The sequence below is a fragment of the Mus pahari genome, chromosome 18 (genome assembly GCF_900095145.1).
Source record: "Mus pahari chromosome 18, PAHARI_EIJ_v1.1, whole genome shotgun sequence".
Taxonomy (NCBI): Eukaryota; Metazoa; Chordata; class Mammalia; order Rodentia; family Muridae; genus Mus; species Mus pahari.
The window spans coordinates 8,547,447-8,569,335 of record NC_034607.1 but is presented as its reverse complement, the minus strand read 5'-3'; the positions used below and the strand labels follow the sequence as shown (position 1 = coordinate 8,569,335).

General features: G+C 38.8%; 1 protein-coding gene and 1 pseudogene across 1 annotated transcript; both read right to left on the bottom strand.

Moving 5' to 3' along the window:
• Positions 1–4,542: 4,542 nt before the first annotated feature.
• On the bottom strand, positions 4,543–8,620 carry LOC110336075 (exocrine gland-secreted peptide 1-like). Its single transcript, XM_021218489.1, has 3 exons — positions 8,569–8,620; positions 6,962–7,032; positions 4,543–4,884 (listed from the first exon to the last, which is right to left on the bottom strand). The coding sequence occupies exons 1-3, from the start codon at positions 8,618–8,620 to the stop codon at positions 4,543–4,545; spliced, it is 465 nt and encodes a 154-aa protein (XP_021074148.1).
• Positions 8,621–18,983: 10,363 nt separating this feature from the next.
• On the bottom strand, positions 18,984–19,241 carry LOC110336110 (annotated as a pseudogene).
• Positions 19,242–21,889: the final 2,648 nt, after the last annotated feature.

Below are 21,889 nucleotides of genomic sequence, written 5' to 3'. Positions count from 1 at the left end.
CCAGAAACTTAGAATACCCAAGATACATTTTGCAAAACACAAGAAAACCAAGAAGGATGACCATCGTGCGAATACTTCATTCCTCCTTAGAATAGGGAGCAAAATACCCATGAAAGGATATAGATACAGAGACAAAATTTAGAGCTAAGATGAAAGGATGGACTACCCAGAGACTACCCCACCTGGGGATCCATCCCATCTTTAGCCACCAAACCCAGATACTAATGCACATGCCAGCATAGCGGCCTCTTGTGAGGCTATGCCAGTGCCTGGCAAACACAGAAGTGAATGCTCACAGTCAGCTATTGGATGGAACACAGGGCCCCCAGTGGAGGAGCTAGAGAACGTACCCAAGGAGCTGAAGGGGGCTGCAACCCTATAGGTGGAACAACAATATGAACAGACCAGTACCCCCTGAGCTTATGTCTCTAGCTGCATATGTAGCAGAAGATGGCCTAATCAGCCATCATTGGGAAGAGAGGCTCCTTGGTATTGCAAACTTTATATGACCCAGCACAGGTGAATGCTAGGGCCAAGAAGTGGGAGTGGGTGGTTAGGGGAGCAGGGGCAGGGGGAGGGTACAGGGAACTTTCGGGATAGCATTTGAAATGTAAATAAAGAAAATATCTAATAAAAAAAAGAAAAAATATCTTTCATAACCTCTCACATGTGCACGGCATCTACATCATCTTGCCCATTTGACTTCCTCTATGGCCCCCCTCTTCAATAAATTTACAACTTATTCAGTTCATTTTACATTGATTCTAAGGACATGGGCCCTGGCATGACCACATGAAAGGGAATAATCTTAGCAGCAGCCCCTCTTTATCTTTTCATCTAGGGGAGAATTGACACCTCTATTAACTCATGTCTGTGTTGGAGACTAGGTTGAGAAAACCCATGCATTTTACAGCCCAGGCATTTTTACAGCATGCAGCTGAGAGCCATATAATTCTTTGATTGGAGCCAGTTGCCCCCTTTTCCCTCAAGGCTGTTTCGTGGGAATCAGCAAGATTTTGGCCCTAAGCAAATATCACTGACTGAGGGAGTCTTCTTGCATTCTGGAGCTGCCCGGAGCTGTCACCTTGGGCTGTTAGGTGGATCCGGGATTCGGAGATTAGGCGCCTGATGTTCCGGAGCAATGATGCCAAGGACCTGAGATAAATCACTAAAAGTTTCAGACTCGCAATTAGCTTCCCCATTTGTCCTTCACTATGTCTCTTTTGATCACTTCCCAACCCCTCTCTGTATTGTATAAAACTTTAGCCTTCAGTAAATGAGACTATGACAAGCACGTGCATGGTCTCCGTCTCTTCTTTTATCCCCATTTCAATATAGGTTTGGGATCCCCCTCGATGACCATGGAATAACTTGTCCCGCGGGCCAGGTCATGTCAGCAGTGGGGTCTACTGTGGGCTAGAGGAAAACAAGTGGACTGAAGCTTCTGAATCATTCAACCCAAATAGGGATGCTTTATTTCCTATAGACTACTTCTGAGCATTTCTGGTAGTGAAAAAATATGACTAATAGTCTTTTATTATCAATCAGAATAATTAAGCATAGAAACTAAAGCCACAATCATGACAAACAAATCCACTGGATCAAAATTCTACCAAAATATGGGCTTTTACTTAACTGACATGTTCTTTGTACAGGAACAGATAATGGAATGTTTTCATGTGAGAAAATTGATGTAGTTCATGCCTTCAGAGAAATGGGAATTACACAGCTTCAGTAAGACAGTGCTACAGTTTAGCCTGCTGCTAATGAATTAGAAGACTGTTAGGCTGAGCTGCATTTAGGTAAAAGGGGAAAGAGTTTTTCATTCTGAATAGATTGTGAGTTATGTTTTAGAATGAGATGTATATTCCTATGTGATATATTCCTATTGAAAACTTTTATAGTGCTCCATATTTATTTGAAGATGAATTTAAAAATCTTTGCATTTTAATTTCCCTTCATAGTATCTGTATTTCTAAGTGAAGAATTTGGAAATGCATATGAAGTTACAATTTAAAACAGAGAATTAAATCTATTTAATTCATGGTCTTAGCCTGTATAGTAAAACTTGGTAACTGATATTCTGCTTTGTCAATTAGAAAAACCTCAGTCAACTTAAAAACATGCAAAACATCATAGCCAATTACTGTCTAAGAATGTGACACAAGATACAGACAATAACAAACCCACATGACAAGGCTTCACCATCTAAANCTCCATGGGAAGCAGTTCTAGACTATGAATGCTGCATCTGGTTTGAGTNCTTCCTGTGACAAAAGTATCAATGAGAGTCATTCTCTGAGGAGACTTTCACACTTTCACAGACCTTCAACTGCTTTAATAGGCCTGACACTATTACTGAGGCTTTGGAACACTCACAAAATGGGATCTATCATGACTGCCTTCTGAAAGACCCAACAAGCAGCTGAAAGAGTCAAATGCAATTATTTGTCCCTAAGCAAGAGACAGAAGCAGCTGATCTCCATTGTTGAATTAAGGAAGGCTGAGAGAAGCTAAAGAGGAGGTCGATCAGGTAGGAGGACCAGCAGTCTTAATTAATCTGTACCCCTGAGATCTTTCAAACACTGGACCACCAAACAGACAGCATTCACCAGCTGATATGAGGCCCCCAACACACATACAGTAAAGGACTTCCAGGTCTGTGTTCCTTCAGAGATGATGCACCTAACTCTCAAGAGACTGGAGGCCCCAGGGGGTTTAGAGGTCATGTGGGTTGGGGAAGGTGGGGGCATCTACGTGGAGAAGGGTGGGGTAGGGGAGGAGGTATGGAATGTGGAGCAGTTGGAAGGTGGATGGGGAGGGGCAGGGAATGAACTATGGAGTATAAAGCATGAATTAAAAAAATAAATTTAAAAAAAGCAAAAAAGAAAAAAAAAAAGTATTCACATTGAAGATTTACAGGGAGTATTATCCTACCAGGTCTCCAGGTAAAGTGATTGTTGGTGGAGGAGCAGTCATTTGAAATCTGAATATGAAAGATGTTCTATTTGCAAAGAAGGGTGTGTCCTCAACAGGTCCAATAGCAGCTTTTTATCTGAGTTTTGTAAGAGCTTAACTGACTTGACCAAATTGGAACACACCCTCAACCTTACACTTCTTTTCCATGTGGAGGATTAGACCTAGGTTTGCATGAAAATGGCTTGCAGCAGACTGGTCTTGTCAACATTCAGTCCCAGATATGGCTCTCCAGAGAGGCATTGGCAGTGGAGGGCTGCTGGGGCAGGGAGAGTCATTATCTTCAGTGTCTCAGCCTTTGGTGATTTTCTTTGGCTTCACAGATCATTTCATGCATATGACCAGGTGTGTATGCCTGCTTGAACTTCTTGAGCTTCCAAAACCAAACAAAAATACACAAAGCATAAGAGTCACTTATTGGGAAAAGAGTTTATAGTTTCTGGGAGATAGAGGAAAGTAAGAGAGTCTGAGATAAAATGCATCATGTACTTATATGAAATTATCCAAAAGAAGATAAAGAGAACAGCCATGATACTTAATATTTTATAACTACAAAGCTTCATAGCTTAAAGCATAAAACATTTCCATCTGCCTTTGATCAAATTTCAGTGAGGAAGGGAGGGTGCCCATAATGAATTTATTGGGAGTGTTACCATGAAAGTATGTCCATTTAAAGAAAGGTAGGTTTGGCTGTTGGTTCTGAAGTACTGCAAATTCCTAGCTCCTTTCACAGCTGGTTCAGAACCCTTACTTTGCTGCCTCTGGCATTTTTAGTATTTCACTGGAGGGAGGAGAGATTAGTTTCTTGTGTTTATTTATAGACTACATTCTCCATAATGGTTTGTATATGCTTGGCTCGGGGAATAGAACTATTAGGAATTGTGGCCTTGTTGGGGTAGGTGTGTCACTGTGTGCCTGGGCTTAAAACCCTCACCCTCACTGCCTAGGAGGCAGTATTCCACTAGCACCCATCAGATGAGTATGTAGAACTCTTAGCTCTGCCTGCACCATGCCTGCCTAGATGCTGCCCTGCTCCCACCTTGAAGATAATGGATTGAACCTCTGAACATGTAAGTCAGCCCAAATTAAGTCTTGTCTTTATAAGACTTGCCTAGGTTATGGTGTCTGTTCACTGCAGTATAAACCTAACTAAGACATTCTCCTTGAATTTGGGGGGTTAAATGAATAGGATGTACAACTTGAAAGAGGGCCTAGCAGGCAGAGTAGGTATGACACTAGGGGCTCTAGTAAAGCATATTAGAACTTCTACTAATTTGTCAGTATGTACAAGGTTTCTTCCACAGAATAGAAGACTTGCCGGAAAAAAGTACCTTGTTCATGCCTAACTCTGGTCCATTGAATCCTTTGGGGCATGCTTTAGAAATTTACTGTGTCCACTTGATATTTCTTTGTTTTTTTTTAAAAAATTTTTATTAGATATTTTCTTTATTTACATTTCAAATGTTATCCCTTTTCTTGTTTTCCCCTCCAAAAATTCCCTATTCCACATCCCCCTCCATTTGCTCACCAACCCACCCACTCCTGCTTCCCTGTCCTGGCATTTCCCTATACTGGGTTATCGAGCCATCTTAGGATCAAGGGCCCCTCCCCCCATTCATGCCCACCAAAGCCATCCTCTGGTACGTATTCAGCCACTTTATATTTCTGAGCACCACATTTGTCCAGGTTCGTCATTAATTGAGACAGATATGAGTTGTGTTGATCAGAATTGGACTGATCTTCAAGCAATGTTTTGTCTTGATTAAAGGCACAGGTGACCATATCATAGACCTCTTTGATGCTTGGTTTTCCTGGTTTTCCATTGTCTTCAGTCTTATCCAAGAAAGTCTCCTGGTTTGTCTTGTGGTCAGTAGATATAGTGGATGGTTTTTGAGTCTGTGTCAGAACCTGAGGCAGAGACAGTTGTTTATAACAGGTTTATAGCAAGAAATACAAGACCTATCCAGGGATTGTTTTTGTTCTATTTTTTACTTCAGTACCCATAGACCATCACAATAATGTATATCAATTTTCTACTCTGTCTATGCCTATTTCTTCTTTTAGATTCCAGGAATAGAGAACACTAGTGTATGTTTGAACAAACAGACTAATGAACTTTATAAATTCATGGTAAAAAAAAAGAACATAATAAACATTTTGTCTAAGCCAAGGTTGTCATACACTTACAATTCCATCTATGCACGTAAACTCGAACTAAATAGACTGTTTCAAAACTTAAAATTGAGTTGTCTGAGATAAGATAATAGTAGTCTTGTTTTGTATATAAAAATTATTCTGTAAAGATGTGTTTTTGATTGAGTTTCAGTGGAACATTTATTAGGAAGGTAGAAGTTTTGAAAAATATTGATTAAAAAATATTGTTCTTTTTGTTGGCAGAGTGGAATCATCCCTAGGGCCACTACAAAGAACAAAAATGTGATGGAGAGGTAGGAAAGAGAAAAACAGAGCAAGGAGTGAGCTAGGGAGAGAGGTGGAACTGCAGATGTCGATACAGGTGACGGAGAGACTGAGATCTATATGTTGTCATTGTTAAGTAGGATCAGCAGGATGGGTTAACAGGGTGGTATAAAACAGCTTGGAGCTTATGCAGACACTCACTTAACCCCAGAATTTGACACATAGCTTTGAAATTTGCCCTGAATCTGGGCCAAGAGGAAAGGGTCACTTTTTGGATTGGACCTTGGTCCAAGATGCCAGTGGTGTCCATAATATTGTCAGTGTTCCATGCTTCTTCTCTAGACCTCAGTGAAGCCTGGAATTTATGTGCAGCTGCCAGATGCATCAGTGATGTCTCAGGCTTTGCTGCCCTGCAGAGCCATGGTGATTTAATGGTACATGTAACCACCTTAAATCCTGTTCAGGCTGGTGGTCTCTGCAGCCACTGGGTGCCATGTTTGAATCTTAATATGGCCAAGGGCCAAACTGATGTCTGAAGTCTGTCTAACCACCAAAGCCCATGTGTATTCCCATGGTTGCGGTTGCTGCTTGAAGGTATCTTAATGTCTGTGAGAGAGTTGACCCACCATGCAACAACTCAGAGTACTAAGGTACAGGCAGGGGTGCAAGTGAGGTAGATCTGGTTCCACTCTGCTAAGGCCACTTCACAGTTCCCCTTAGTGGACAGCTTTTGGCTTTGATACAGGCAGGAAAAGACTTATCCTCCAGTGGGGGTTTGGCCACTGCAAAATTGCCCATGCTCCAGTCAATATATATACGTGACAGCAAATAGACCTTCTCTCTGTCTCTCTGTCTGTCTCTGTCTCTGTCTCTGTCTCTCTCTCTTATGGGTACAGATCATGGGGAAAGTGCCTCATATGTGGGCAGGTTGGTAGTTAAGTGCGATGGGGGTATATGATGTGAGATTTCAAAATAATTAGTAATCAATCAATCAATCATTAAAAGCTGAAAGGGTCATAAAATAGTTCATTATAAATGTTGATTGGGAACCACGTGCATGCTACAGAAGAATGAGGAGTTATCTATTGAGATTAAGGTCAACTTCACATACGAAACAAGCTAACAGGTAACTTTGGCTGTTGGTCCGTATACTCAACTGTATTTGAGACAAAGCCCTTTGTTCATTGCTGGATTCTTCTGTCCCTGTGTTATATTTCACAGTGTTATAATTTGCAAGCTTTATATCTGAACTCAACTTTTAGTGCTTTATTCACTGACAGGTACCTCAATTACTTTAATGAGTATCTTTGTCATCTATTAAGTGTCATGTATTTGTAGCACATCTCCCTGTTCAAGTTTCAAGTTCCAACATGTCACTAATAGGTACTACAGCTTCTAGAAGTGGAGAGTTCAATCTTAGTCTCTATCTTCATATCCCTGTTAAGTTCTCCAAGAACACAATGAGAATGCATTCCAACATACCATTAGGATTTCTGTATTGATATTTATTATACCACTTCAAAGAGTAATCAGTTATATCTGAGATATTTATCCATGAAACACTCACCCTGCCTTCCGTGGGCATGGATGGAAGCAGCAGAATTACAAGAAATATCATCATTGGTAAAGAAGTCATGACTGAAAGGAGACAGAGAAAAAAAAAGCCCTTGGTTGAATTAGACAGTACAGGGGACACAGAGGTAAGCAACACATTGATAGAGTATAAGCCAAAGCAGCTCTGGATAACAAATTCATTAACAAAATAAGGAGGAGTTGCAGTGTGGGAGTTCCTGTAGTTTTATTGTGCTCACCATGCTTGTAATTGGTAGGATATGCAAACCAAAGTGTTGATTAGTGTCCTTGGTATGTACCTGCAAAGATTAGATGATTCCTAGTTTCTTTCTACACAGGTCTATTCCTCTGTCCACAAAGGCAAATGTAGAAAAAAAATGGACCAGTTTCAATGTTTTTTTTTTTTTTTAAAGATTTATTTATTATATGTAAGTACACTGTAGCTATCTTCAGACACTCCAGAGAGGGCGTCAGATCTTGTTACGGATGATTATGAGCCACCATGTGGTTGCTGGGATTTGAACTCCGGACCTTCGGAAGAACAGTCGGGTGCTCTTACCCACTGAGCCATCTCACCAGCCCCAGTTTCAATGTTTTAATTATTAGTTTTTTTGTGTGTACCATCTCTTATTTCGCAATTATCTGTTCATAGCTTCAATGAATACTGGGTATGTATTAGACGGCCAGGGCTGTCATTATACAGGTATAACTGTATAAACACCTTCGAAGTGGGGTTTTGTCAAGAGCAATTGTAAGTTATATCAAATCAATTCCCCCCCCCCTTTTTTTCCCTCTACAATAAGAAATACAAACACAATTGCATATTTAGTCTATTTAAGTTCACTCAACCAATCTTTTGTTAGAGGGACTGATTCATATTTTCTTTAAATTTTAATCAAACTCTGCTCATTGCATATAATTTCCTGTCACAGGATTAATGAAGCCCTACATTCTTTAGGTACTTCTAATGGCCACCTAGTATGGTACACACTCTTTTTCTTTCTGGACCTCATATAAAAGGATTACATTGTAAACAAAAGGTATGACATCTCATCTTCTATATCAGAGTCCTCAAAATCTTTATTTTTTATAAGCATATAATTGCTTCAAATTTCTAACTGGCTGGATGACTATTCAAATTCATGATCAGCAAAGATCTAGTACATTTTAAATTTTTAAATACCATTTCCATATGATTTTCTCCCTTCAAGCTCTGCCACATACTCTGTAATGTTCTCTGTCAAATTCACTGCCAGATTTCATGGAAATCACACCAGTACCTTTTGGTCTGATGGCCATTATTCTTATTCACTGAAGAATAAAGAACAAGTCATTTTTCTTTCCCTGTGACACTTTAGGATTAAAAGTTTGGACAAAATTTGAACTCATATTTATTTGGCAGATGAGGAAAAGCATGCAATTCAAGATTTTTTTGCATGTGTTCAGAGTGGTAAGTTTTTGTGTTACATCTCATCTGACAATTTAATTTTTTTTTTTTTTGAGATTGAGTAGTCCTCCGATTTCCCAGTTGTATATTTTAAATACTGAGTTGTAATGTGTCACTTACTTCAGTAATTTAACTTGTAAATACTGTTATCTTACCGTGGAAGTTGCTTTCATAGTCCTTAGTCTTAGCAGGAATTGCTTGTTCCATATGTTCAGTTCAGTTCAGTTCAGTTCAGTTCAGTTCAGTTCAGTTCAGTTCAGAGTTTGATGGAGGCACCTGTGCTTTTCTGGTTCTCAGTGACTCCTCCTTTTTAAATGAGTAGAGGGTGGGTCTCTAGTGTTTTGAGTCCTGAGGTGTTTGTGCTTTATTGGATGCTGTTCCCAGAAGAGTGGATTGATTGCACAGTTTCTCCTGAATTCTGATTCTTGCTCATCAGAATAGTTAACAGAGAGACATGGAATAGCAACCCTGAGTAACTTCTGCTTGGTGGGGCATCTGCTTTGTGGGGCAATAATCTACTATTTTGTCTTTACACCTACAGATTTTCCTTTGCTTTTGTTTCCAGGCAAGAGATGGGGAGTGGAGACTCTTCCCCCTTGCCCCTCTTTTTGTCTAGCATTATGGGACATGGTTTGTTGTCACCATTATTACTGTATTATTCAATATATCTGTATTTTACACATCCTTTATTTTTTTTAATTAGTTTGTTTATTTACATTTCGAATGTTGTCCCCCCTTCTCGGTTTTCCCTCCAAAACTGCAGCCCCATTCCCCCTCTCCTTTGTCTCTAAGAGGGTGTTTCCCTTTCACTCATCTATTCCTGGCTCACCCCTACAGCATCCCCCTTTGATGGGGCAACAAGTCTCCACAGGACCAAGCTCCTCCCCTCCTACTGATGTCATATAAAGCAGTCCTCTGTTACATATGTGGTGGGAGCCATGGATCCACCCATGGATACTCTGTGGTTGGTGGTTTAGTCCCTGCGAGCTCTGTGGGGTCCTGTTAGTTGATATTGTTGCTCTACCTATGGGATTACAAGATTCTTCAGCTCCTTCAGTCCCTACCTTAAGTCTTTCATTGGGGTGCCCAGGTTCAATCCAATGGTTGACTTTTGTATAGCCTTTCTGATTGACTTCATTCTCCCTTCATTTCCTTTGTGTCTCACATTTTTGATGACATGGATTTTATGTTTTGTTTTGTGTTTCTTCCAGATTTGTTAGCATTTAATAGAGTATTGCCTGGGTGAACACTCTTTTTATCACACCAACAAGTATTTGTTGATGAAAAAATTGTTTATTTGTGACATTATTTAATAATCTTGATAATTGATAAACATGTTTCACATGTCACAGGTTATTATCATAATATGAAAACAATGAAAAATATCACAATGTATAACCAAATAAAATAATCATATTACAGAGTAAAATGATAATTCAGTAAAGCATTGCAGCATATCAAGATATTTTGTTCAAAAATGAAATGTTTAAGAAAACCTTATTTTTGGTTTATTTCCACATATTTTCATTCTACACAATTCTTAGGTTTATAGGGAATTTGCCAACATATTGTATCACTATCGCAAGTGCTCTTTCAGCTTATTTGGTTATATGATCACATTTTAGCTTGGTATATCTGTTAAGAATAAGGACACAGCATCAGAGCACATAGGATTTTATGTTTCATTTGTATTTCATCATTTTTTAACATGTCATCTTTTATCTTCTGGAATGAGATCTAGTATCCCATCTTAGTCTCTGGTTCCCTGCAAATGTTTCTCAGTCAGATTTCTTTATCTCTAGAGTTTCCACATCCATCTGGTTATTACAGACGACTTGCAATATATGAAATAAGGAAATATACATTGTTGGTGTGTCCCTCAGTTATCTCTCTGAGGTTGAATGTGGGGCAGTATTGTTGAAGACACCTCACACTTATGACACAGGATTTAGATAACTCAAGTTGGATCAATCCTTCAAGGCTTCCTACAGTCTAGCTTCCATGGTTCCAGAAAACACTGTACAAGCTTCTGAGGGAGGTAAGCAATCAACAGTGCTCCACTGCTGCAACAACACAAATAATTACCAAAAGGAAAAATGTCCAAAAAGTCCAATTGTGGGCAGTCACATGTTGGTGGTGACCAACAGCTGTCTATTTGGACTCAAGTCTCTCTTAACAGGAGGGAAATCATGCCTGGTCATAGCAACTTATACAACTTTCCACGACTAGTGTGGTTGGTACCCTAGGATAATACCATGTATCTTATTGTAATTCCTGAAACCTGCATGAAGTGTTAACCTCAGGAACCAGGGAGACATTCCTATAGAATGGTCTTTCAAGATTGAGAACTTGGAACTTTGAATGAGGAGTTATTTAACTGACCAATATGGGAAGCTTTGAAACCATCCTAGGATGAGTTAATTCAATTCACAAATGGTTTTAATCTTCAGGAGTCAAATTATTCTATTTGGGTTGTTAAAAACAATAGTGCAGCTGTATAAACAAGGAAGAAGATGATGACTAGAATTAATACACAGTTTGATAGTTTTGAATTTGATTTCCTTCTGCATGGTTGGAAACACCAAACTGTCACCTAATCCCTATGGTTTCTGAGCCAGAGAAATCAAAATTAAAAAAAAAATATCTCTGCATGGTGATCTACAATGTTCCATGGTCTATGAATCTTAAATATACTGTAAAGTTTGAGGTAAAGGAAGATTTTGGATTAAAATTTAATTTGTAGAAAATGAGTCAAATGCACAGTTTCTTCATTTTGCTTCCAAGTTTTTGTGTTTGCATTTTCAGAAAACTTTAAAGAATTAACTGAGTGTAACAGTTCTCATAATTGTAAAATGTTTTGGCTATCTAATAAAGTTAGGCTTAATTGCTACTACTCTGTAATCCTTTGATTGAGCCTGCCTTGTGTTTTGTTAACTTTCCCTCCTTCCACTAAAGCTTCAAAGATGTATTATGGATTTTGATAAATATATTTTATGTCATGGATGATCTTACATGGGCCAATGACTCATTAGGCCACATCCAATGGACTTGTAAAGCATACTTTGCATGTGACTACTATGAATTTCCTATGAATAATTTGCTTCTAGACTCTGAGGAAGAAACACTTACTTTAATCAGTTTATTATGCTGAAAAAAGGATGGATTCATCTTTCCTTTTTGATAATATCAGAATTATTATTTATCAACAAATTGCTAAATCAAATTGGTTTTATTGGCCACAATGCCAAGCAGTTTCAATTTGTATCATAGATGCTATCGTAATTAGAGTTTCTATTGCTACGATGAAATACAGTGAATCAAAAGTAAGTTGAAGAGGAAAGGGTCTCTTTATTGTATACTTCCATATTTCTGGGCATCATTGAAGGAAGTCACGACAGAAACTCAAGCAAGGTAGGAACTTGGAGGCAGGATCTGATGTAGAAGCATGTAGGAATGATGAGGGAATTCTTCCCTCAGCTTTCTTAGTCTGTTTTCTTATAGAATCAGGACTACCATTCAATGGACAGAACCAGCTACTTGGGCTGAGTCCTCTCCCTTCAATCAATATTACCAAAACTTTTAGGGATGGATCTGTTGGAGGCATTTTGTCCCAGATGCTTCACAGCCTGGATCAGGTTGAAAGGAGACACTCAGTTGGACTCTGGGTGTAGCTTTATAGACTGATAGTCTCTGGATATTCTAGCTGTATAACTATACTAAATACTTGTTGATAGTTACTAAAGAGTCCTATAAAAACATTATGTGCAATCTGAGGGTTTAATGCTGCTGAGTTAGGGGATCAACACCTAGCAGTGGGTGAATAAGTAATGGAGACTTTGTTCTATCTCCACAGGAATTGTGTGGCTCTAACTTTCAGCCTGCTAGAAGAATTTGTAGGACGTAAAGGGATACTTTAAAAAGTGATTTTAGTGTTTATTTCTAAGTTGTAAAATGTTTCTTATAAAAGCTCTCTAAGAAATAGGGGAACTCTTAACTCTGCCTGCACCATGCCTGCCTAGAACCTGCCATGTTCCCACATTGATGATAATGGACTGAACCTCTGAACTTGTAAGCCAGCTTCAATTAAATGTTGTCCTCATAAGATTTGCCTTAGTCATGGTGTCTGTTCACAGCAATAAACCCTAAGACATTCACCTTGAATTTGGGGGATTAAGTGAATAGGATGTAGAACTTGAAAGAGAGCCTAGCAAGAGGCATAGCAGGTATGACACAAGGGCTTCTAAATAACCATATTATAACTCCCACTAATTTTTCAATATGTTCAAGGTTTCTTGCACAGAGTAGAAGACTTGCCTGTAAAAGTCACCTTGTTTGCACCTAACTCTAGTCCATTGAAGTCTTTGCGGCATTCTTTGGAAATTTACTGTGTCCACTTGATATTTCTGAGCACCACATTTGACTGGGCCATCAATAATTTAGACATATTTAAGTTGTGTTGATTAGAATTGGACTGATCTTCAAGCAATGTTTGGTCTTGGTCAAAGGCACAGGTGTTCATCCCAAAGGCCTCTTGGATGCTTGGTTCTCCTTCAGATTCAATCATATCCAAGAAAGTCTTCTGGTTTATCTTGTGATCAGCAAATATAGCAGATTATTTTAGAGTCTGTGTCAGAACCTGAGGCAGAGACAGTTGTTTATAACAGGTTTATAGCAAAAAAATACAAGACCTATCCAGGGATTGTTTTTGTTTTATTTATTTATTTATTTATTTATTTATTTATTTATTTATTTCGGTACCCATAGACCCTCACAAAATGTATGTCAATTTTCTACACTGTATATGCCTATTTCTTCTTTTAGGTTCCAGGAATAGGGACCATTAGCGTATGATAGAACAGACTAATGAAACTTAATTCAAGGTAGGAAGAATGCATATGGTAGACATTTTATCTAAGCCAAGGTTGTCATACACCTACAATTTCCTCTATGCAATTAAACTCAAACTAAATAGATAATTTATTTCAAAGCTTAAAATGAGATTTCTGAGAGAAGATAATAATTTTGGTTATATACCATCTTGTTTTCTCTATATAAATTCTTCTGAAAAGACATGTTTTTGATTGTGTTTCAGTGGAGCATTTTTAGGAGGGCAGAAATTTTCAAAACTAATTAAAATTTGTAACATTCAGCAAGTTAATAAAGTTGCTGTGTGTTATAAATTATCAATACATTTGATAATATTTTTCACTTTGAAGGCAGGCTAGAAGTCTCCCAAGGGCAACTACAAGGAACAAACATGTGATGGAGAAGTAGGAAAGAGAATAAAAAAGAGCCGGGATTGAGATAGGGAGAGAAGAGGAACCGGAGATGTGAGTACAGGTAACAGAGAGACTGAGGTCTTCATGCAGCCATTGCTCAGTAGGGTCTGCAGGATGGGTCAGTAGGATGGTATAAAACACGTTGGAGCCTATGCAGATACACATTCAGCCCAAGAACCTATGCACAACTTTGAAATTTCCCCTGGATCTGGGCAAAGAGGAAAGGTTCACTTTTTGGATCGGATCTTGGTCCAAGATGACACTGGAGTCCACAGTGTTATCAGTGTTTCATGCTTCTTTCCTAGACCTCAATGAAGCCTGGGATTCATATGGATGTTTTCTGTCTGTCCAGCTGCCTATTATGTCAGTGATGTCTGAGGCTTTGTTGCCTTTGCAGAGCCATGGTGATTTAGTGGTACCTGTAACCACCTTATACACTGTTGACATTGGTGGTCTGTTTACCCGGTGGGTGCCATTTTTGAGTCAGTGGTCCTGCTATGTCCAAGAGCCATATTGATGCCTGTTCTCTGTCTTAACCACCACATCTCATGTGGATTCCCATGGTCAAGGCTACTGCCTGAAGGCAACTTAATATCTGTGAGTGAGCTGACCCACCATGACTCAACAGGCTAGAGCACTGAGGAACATGCAGGAATGCATGCAAGTGAGGTAGGGGTGGCTCCACTCTGCTCAAGCCACTTCACAATTCCCCTTAATTGATGACTTTTGGAGGGGATATAGGCAGAGAAAGACTCATCATCCAGTGGGGATGAGGCAGCTTGCTACTATAAATTTCATCATGCTAAAGTGAATATATATATATATATATATATATATATATATATATATAGCAAATGGACATTTCTATTTATTTATTTATTTATTTATTTATTTATGTGTTGGTATAGATCTTGGGAAAATAATATTATATATGGGCAGACTGGTATTCGAGTGTGATGGGATATATGATGTGAGATTCCCAAATGATTAATAATCAATCATTAAATGTTGAAAGATCATAAAATACAGTTTATTATGATGAATGTTACGTCATCAAACTTGATTGGGAACCATGTGAATGCTATAGAGGAATGAGGAGTTATCTCTTGACATTGAGGCCAACTTTATATCCTAAACAGTCTAAAAGATAACTTTGACTGTTGGTCTATATATATTCAACTGATTTTAGACACAGTCCTTTTTTTCATTGCTGGTTTCTTCTGCCCCCTCCATGTCATATTTCACAGTGATATACTTTGCACGCTTTATATCTAAACATAACTTTTAATGCTTTACTCACTGACAGATATCTCAATCCCCTTAAAGTATATCATTGACATCTTGTAAGTGTCATATATTTGTAGAACATCTGGTTGTTCAAGTGTCTAGGTCCCACATTTCACTATTGGGTCCTATAGAGAAGTGGAGAGTTCAACTTTAGTCTCTCTCTTCATATCCCTGTTAAGTATTTCAAGACCCAATGAGAATGCTGTTATACAACTTACCATTAGGATTTCTGTATCCATATTTATTATACCACTTTAAAGAGTAAGCAGTTATATCTCAGATATTTATCCACATAACACTCGTGACCATGACCATGGATAGTACCAGCAGAGTTATAAGAAATAACATCACTGATGAAGAAGGCATGACTGAAAATAAACAGAAAAAAACCCTTGGTTAAATTAAGCCGTACAGGGGACACCTAGGTAGGCAACACATTGATAGAAGATAAGCTAGATCAATTCTGGCTGTTAAATTCATTAACAAAATAAGGAGTGGCATTTTGGGAGTTCCTGTGCTTTTATTATGCCAGCCATGCGTGTAATTGGAAGGATATGTAACCTAAAGTGTTGACTAATGTCCTTGATGTGTACCTGCAAAGATTAGACTAATCCCATTTTCTTTCTACACACATCTATTCCTCTGTCCTCAAAAGCAAATGAGGGGAAAAAAAAACAGAACCAGTTCCAATGTTTATTATTATTATTATTATTATTATTATTTTGGTGTGTACCATCTCTTATTTTGTGATTCCCTCATCATAGCTTCAATGAATACTGAATATGTATTAGGTAGCCAAGGTTGTCATTATTCAGACGTAATTATACAAATACCTAAGAAGTGGCATTTTGTGAAAAGCAATAGCAAGTTATATCAAATCAGTTTCCCTTTTTTCTTCAATAAGAAATACAAACACAATTGCAAATCTAGTTTATTTAAGCTGACTCAAACCATCTTTTATTAGATGGGATGTTTCATATTTCTTTAATCTCTGCTCAATGCATACAATTTCCTGTCTCAGGAATTAAGAAGTCCTACATTTTTTAGTTGCTGTTCATGGCCACCTAGTGTGATATGCACTCACTTCTTTCTGGAATTCATATAAAAGGATTACATTGTAAAGTTAAGGTGTGACATCTTATTTTCTATCATCTAAACATTCAGGATCCTCAAAATTTTTTTATACTCATATAATTGCTTCAGAATTTTAACTGGCTTGATGACAATGGAGAATCATGATTAGCAATGGAGAATCATGATCAGCAAAGATCAAGTGCAGTTTACATATTTAAATAACATTTCACCTTGATTGTCTCTCTTCAAGCACTGCCAGGTATTATGGAATGTTCTCTGTCAAATTCATTGCCTGGTTTTCATTGCAATTTAGAACTAAAATTTGAGTCAAAATGATCTAGCGTAGATCTGTAATTTTTTTTTTCTTTCCTCCCTCGTCGTTGTCCAGGATCTAGAAAACAATCCTGCTCACCCTGGATTTTTCACACCCAGTGACCATGTCTTCCAGAGTGATGGCCAGTCTTCTTAATCCGTGAAGAGTAAATAACAAGGAATTTTTCTTTCCCTATGACACATACTTTAGTGCCAAAAGTTTAGACAAAATTTGGACTCAACGTCTAATCATGGGCAGATGAGGAAATACATTCGATTTGAGTTTTCTTGTGTTCACAGTGGGGAGTTGTTGTGTATTATATCATACCTAATCATTTTCATTTTTTTTCCTTTTGGGCCAGAAGTTTATTAATACCATAAAAATATGGACAGCAGCATGAGAGGCTCTGAAAGCTCAGGCCCTAACACCAGTAAGGCTATCTCTGCTTCTTTGTGGCAGAGAGAGGGAGGGAATTCTAAGGGAATGTGCCACTCAGAATATAGGGGAAGTAAAGAGGAGGGGTACATACTGATGGCAAATGTGCCCCACCGGAGCCCCTCTACTATCATAGAGTCTAGCAACCTGGTCTGTAAGTCAAAGGGAATGAAGTGTAATCCTGACACTTGGGTACCGTGTTTAAAGACACTTCATAGCTTCTCTGTCTCTCCCTGTAGCAGCAGGGATCTCAGAAGCAGCTATGAAGATGGAGGCAGAGAGGACTGCAGATGGGTATAATTGCAGGTGGGCCTGGGGTTCTACACAGTGAGGGACTCTGTTGCAAAAACAAATGGCTATGGGTGTAGCTCAGCTGGTTGAGAGCTAGCCTCATGTGCCTTTCTAAGCTCTAGGTTCAATCCCTAGCATGCCCTGCATATGCATACACACAAAGGAGTACTAGCACCTATTTAAATTAAGAGTAATACAGATAAGGCATTCCACACAAGACAGGCGCCCAAGCCTTACTACATTTTTACTGTGTATTGATTATATTACACCTGAAGACTTCAGGAAAATAATAGGTCACTCTTCTGAATAAAGTGACTAACCTCCTGGGTGTTGGTAGTCCAGAAACAAACAGATCCTAAGGAACACAGGATTGATACATATAATTTAGGTATGCCCCCAAAAGATTAGCAATTGCAATAAGTCCTGGTCTAATGATGAATAATTGTCTCATTCTGTTAATAAGAAAGCATAGAAATACTTGGCAACTCAAAAATAGAGAATTTTCTCTCCCCCACACACTGCTTTCTTCAAGACTCAGCTGAGAACACTAAGAAAGCAATGTAGTTGAGGCCATTTAGAAGCATGGGTCTGGAAAGCAGGCAGGCAGTACCTTCGTGGCTAAGCTCCGTCTGCAAACTCAGAATTGTGTGCCCTCTTAGGAACTAAAAGAAACTGCATGAATCACTCAGCACTCTCATACAGCCCTCTGCATGACAGCTGTTAGTACAAAAGGCACAAAAACAACTCTGGGAAATCCTACTGGGGAGTTGCAGTGAAGGACTGAAACAGGCAGAGCCTTTTCTTTCTTTCCTTGGCCCCCTGTAAGGCCTTTGCAGGCTGCAATAAAAAGAGTCTATGTCTTGGGGGTTTCATTGTGTTCTAAGGAAGATACCAGGACTTAGGAGTCATCAATAAAACTAGAAAAAAGGTTTTATAGAAAAGCTAGGAGGGAACTATACACCCCCCTCTGTCTCTACCTTCCCATTCACATCACTCAGGAACTATCCAAAATCTTGGGTAAATCCCAGTTGAGGAGTTTCTTTGAAACTTGATTCCAGATGTTCTGGCTTTCACAGCTGGTGGTTCTGTCCCTGGGTTTTATGGTAAAAATAGGGCATGGTGCTAAAGTAGCTCTCACATGGGTGCTGTGCAAGTGAAGGCCCAAGTGAAGAATAGAATGTCTCTCACTGTTAGAGCTGCTTGTACTTCCCCCCTTGTGTAAAGCCTTCCTGTAAGTGGATTTGATTCTGACAATTTGATTATTTGAGTCCAGTCTCCATGAGGGCAGGGATCCTTGTCTTGGTTTCCTTTGGTTTTTTTGACTTTTTGAGACAAGATTTTGCTCTGTAGCCCAGACTAGCCTCCAGCTCTTTGAGATTCCTTCTTCAGTCTCCCAAGTGCTGGATTGCAGCCCGAGCACACTCATCTGGGATCTTTGTTGCTTGAAGGATGGTCATTAGTCACCAGGCAGTGAATAAACAAGTTAAGTTTGACCAGGGGGTCAACTGCAAGAGTTCTGGGTCTGGGGTCTTTTTGTAAAGACAAGGAGGATGGTGTCACTTGTAGCAGTTACCTGTCAGAGCTGGGGGTTAGCAGTGCTGCTGCCTTTAAGGACGTCTCACATTATTTTTTTTACAAAAATATATTTATTTTTAAAAGCAAAAATCATGAAAGCCTTCTGCAGTCCGATTTTCCAGGAACAATCTAGAATTTGGCTTCTAGTCTATCAGAAAGGTTGGACAGCAATAATTTCACACAGGAGTCATCTTTCCCTGCAGGAGACAGAAAAACATTCTGCTTGGTTGCACACACGTAATTCTCTAAATCTAGTTGGTACTTTTGTCATCATTGTATTCTGTCCCAGGGGTCTGGCATGCAAGAGAATAAATCTCTAAAATTCAAAGTTTCCGAACTGAGGTGTGCGGTTGTTGCTCTTGAGTTGGGGTTTATAACCATTTCGATCATTAATCATTTGTTCCTGGCTTTTGGGATCACTGCTGAGCCCAGCAGCTCCTTCTCCATTGCTGGTTCCTACACCTTCCACATCTTCCTTCTGCTTCTCACGGGCCTCCAGGTCCTTTCGAATGCTCTCAAACTCCTCAATGTCATCGAGCTTGAGCTCCAGGTGGGTTGGTTTCCGTCGCAGCATACTGAAGTCAACCAGGACTTCAGAGGAGCCAGAGCCCTTGAGCTGTGGGCTGGTAAAATGGCAGGAGAGGAAAAGCTGCGGGTGCCAAGCTTCAACTACAAACAGATGAATCAATTCACAGGATTATCCACAGGATTTAAGGGTCCTCAATGGGTAAATCATTCATTAATCAGATGCGTCCTGTGCTGAACTATAGGAGTTTAAAGACACTGTCACTCTTTTCAGGCCTCTGCAGTTCCCCAGAACCTCAACTCCCACCATGACTCCATTGCTGCGCATCCCGAACGACCATCATTTTCATTTATTAAGATTGAGTAGTCCTTCAATTTCCCTTCCATATATTTCAAAGACTGAGTCTCTATTGTGACACTAGCCTCTGTTATCTTCACCTGGTAAATACTCTTGTCTTACCATGGAACTCACTTCCACACTCAATCTTAGCAGGAGTTGCTTGTTCAGTATGTTCAGTTCATTTCAGCTTCTCCTGCAGTCTCCTGTGGTTCTGTGGTTCTCAATGACTCTTCCTTTCATTGGGTAGAGGGCAAGTCTTTAGGGTTTTTAGGACAGAGGTGTTTGTGCTTTATTGGCTGCTGTTATCAGAAGAGTGGATTGATGGCACAGTTTCTGAGTTCTGATTCTTGCTCATCCCAGCATCTGCTCAGTGGGTCAATAATCTACTATTTTGTCTTTGCACCTAGAGATTTTCCTTCGCTTTTATTTCCGGACAAGAGTTGGTGAGGGGAAACTTGTGCCCCTTGCCTGTCATTTTGTCTAGCACTTTTGGGGCACGGTTTGATTTTCTTTTTTTATGTTGTTACTGTATTACTCAACATTTCTGTGTTTTATACAGCCTTTCTTACTGATTGTCATGTTGCTTTGCTTTTCTGTGCTTCTCACAGTTTTGATGACATGAAATTTTTTGGTTTGCTTTGCTTTTTTATTTTTTTCTCATGTTTGTGAGCATTCAGTAGCTTGGCTGAACACTATTTTTTCATAACAACATATACTTGTGGAAGAAAAACATTTTTATCCTTGACTTTATTGAAAAATCTTGATACTTGATAGACATGTTTCACTTGTGACAGTTTATTATTTTCATAAGAAAGATTTGTAAAAAATATAAGCAAATAAACCAATAATCCATACAACAGAATAAGATAGTAATTCAATTGAAGCAGGATATGAAAAAATATCTTAAAATCATAAGAAGTAAAAAGAAAGATGGAGAACAAAAGAGAGAAATTTTTTTTAACGATTTATTTATTTAATTTATGTATATGAGTACAGTGTAGCTGTCTTCACACACACTGTAACAAGGCATCAGATCACACTGCAGATGGTTGTGAGTCACCATGTATTTGCTGGGAATTGAACTCAGGACATTTGGAAGAGCAGTCAGTGTTCTTAACCATTAAGCTCTCTCTCCAGCCCTCAATATACCATTTTCATTGTACACTATTTTTAGATTTACAAGGAATTTGCCAACCTATTATAACACAGTCTCAAATGCCGTGTCAATTTCTTTGGTTTTATGATCACGGTTTAGCTTGGCATGTCTGTTAAGAATAGTAACCAGTATCAGAGTACAAGGATTTTTACATTTAACTTGTATTTCATCAATTTTTTCACATTATCTTTTATCTTCTGGAATAAGATCTAGTATCGCATTATAATCTCTGGTTTCCTCCAAAAGTTTCACAGATATCGTTATCTCTAGAGTTTATGTGTTTGTCTGGTAATTACCAATGACTCCCAATATATGAAATAAGGAAATATAGACTGTTGGTGTACCCCTCAATTTTCTTTCTAAAGTTGATTGTGGAACAGTATTGTTGAAGACACCTCACAACTAGGACACAGGATTCAGATAATTTGAGTTGGATAGTACCCGAAAGACTTCCTAAAGTCTAGCTTCCACGGTTTCAGAAAACAGTGAACAAACTCTTAAGGGAGGTTAAATAATCCATAGTGCTCCACCGTTTCAACAGCACAAAATAATTACCAGCAGGGCAAAATGTCCAGAAAGCTCCAATAATGGGCACTCACATGTTTGTGGTAACCAATAGCTGTCTGTTTGGATTTAAGGCTCTCTTATCAGGACAGAAATCATGCTTGGTCTTAGCAACTTAGTCAACTTTTCAGGGCTAGTGTGGTTCACATGCTGTGATGATAACTTGTATCTTTTGTAACCCCTGAAACCAGCATACAGTTCATATACAATGGGGTTTCAAGACTAAGAACTTGCAACTTTGAATGAGGAGTTAACTGATTCTTATGGGAAAGCTTGTACCATCCTTGGACATAGGTAATTCAATTCATAGATAGTTTAATCTTTAGGAGGGAATTTATTTCATTTAGCTTGTTGCAAACAATAATGTAGCTGTATATACAAGGAGGAAAATGATGACTGCTTTTAACACATTCTTTGATAGTTAAGAATTTGATTTCCTTTCTTGGGCAAATGGATGTATCTGGAGGATATCATCCTTAGTGAGGTAACCCAATCACAAAAGAAGTCACTAGATATGCAGTCACTGATAAGCAGATATTAGCCCAGAAACTTAGATTACCTGAGATACATTATGCAAAACACAAGAAAACCAAGAAAGATGACCATCGTGTGGATACTTCATTCCTCCTTAGTATAA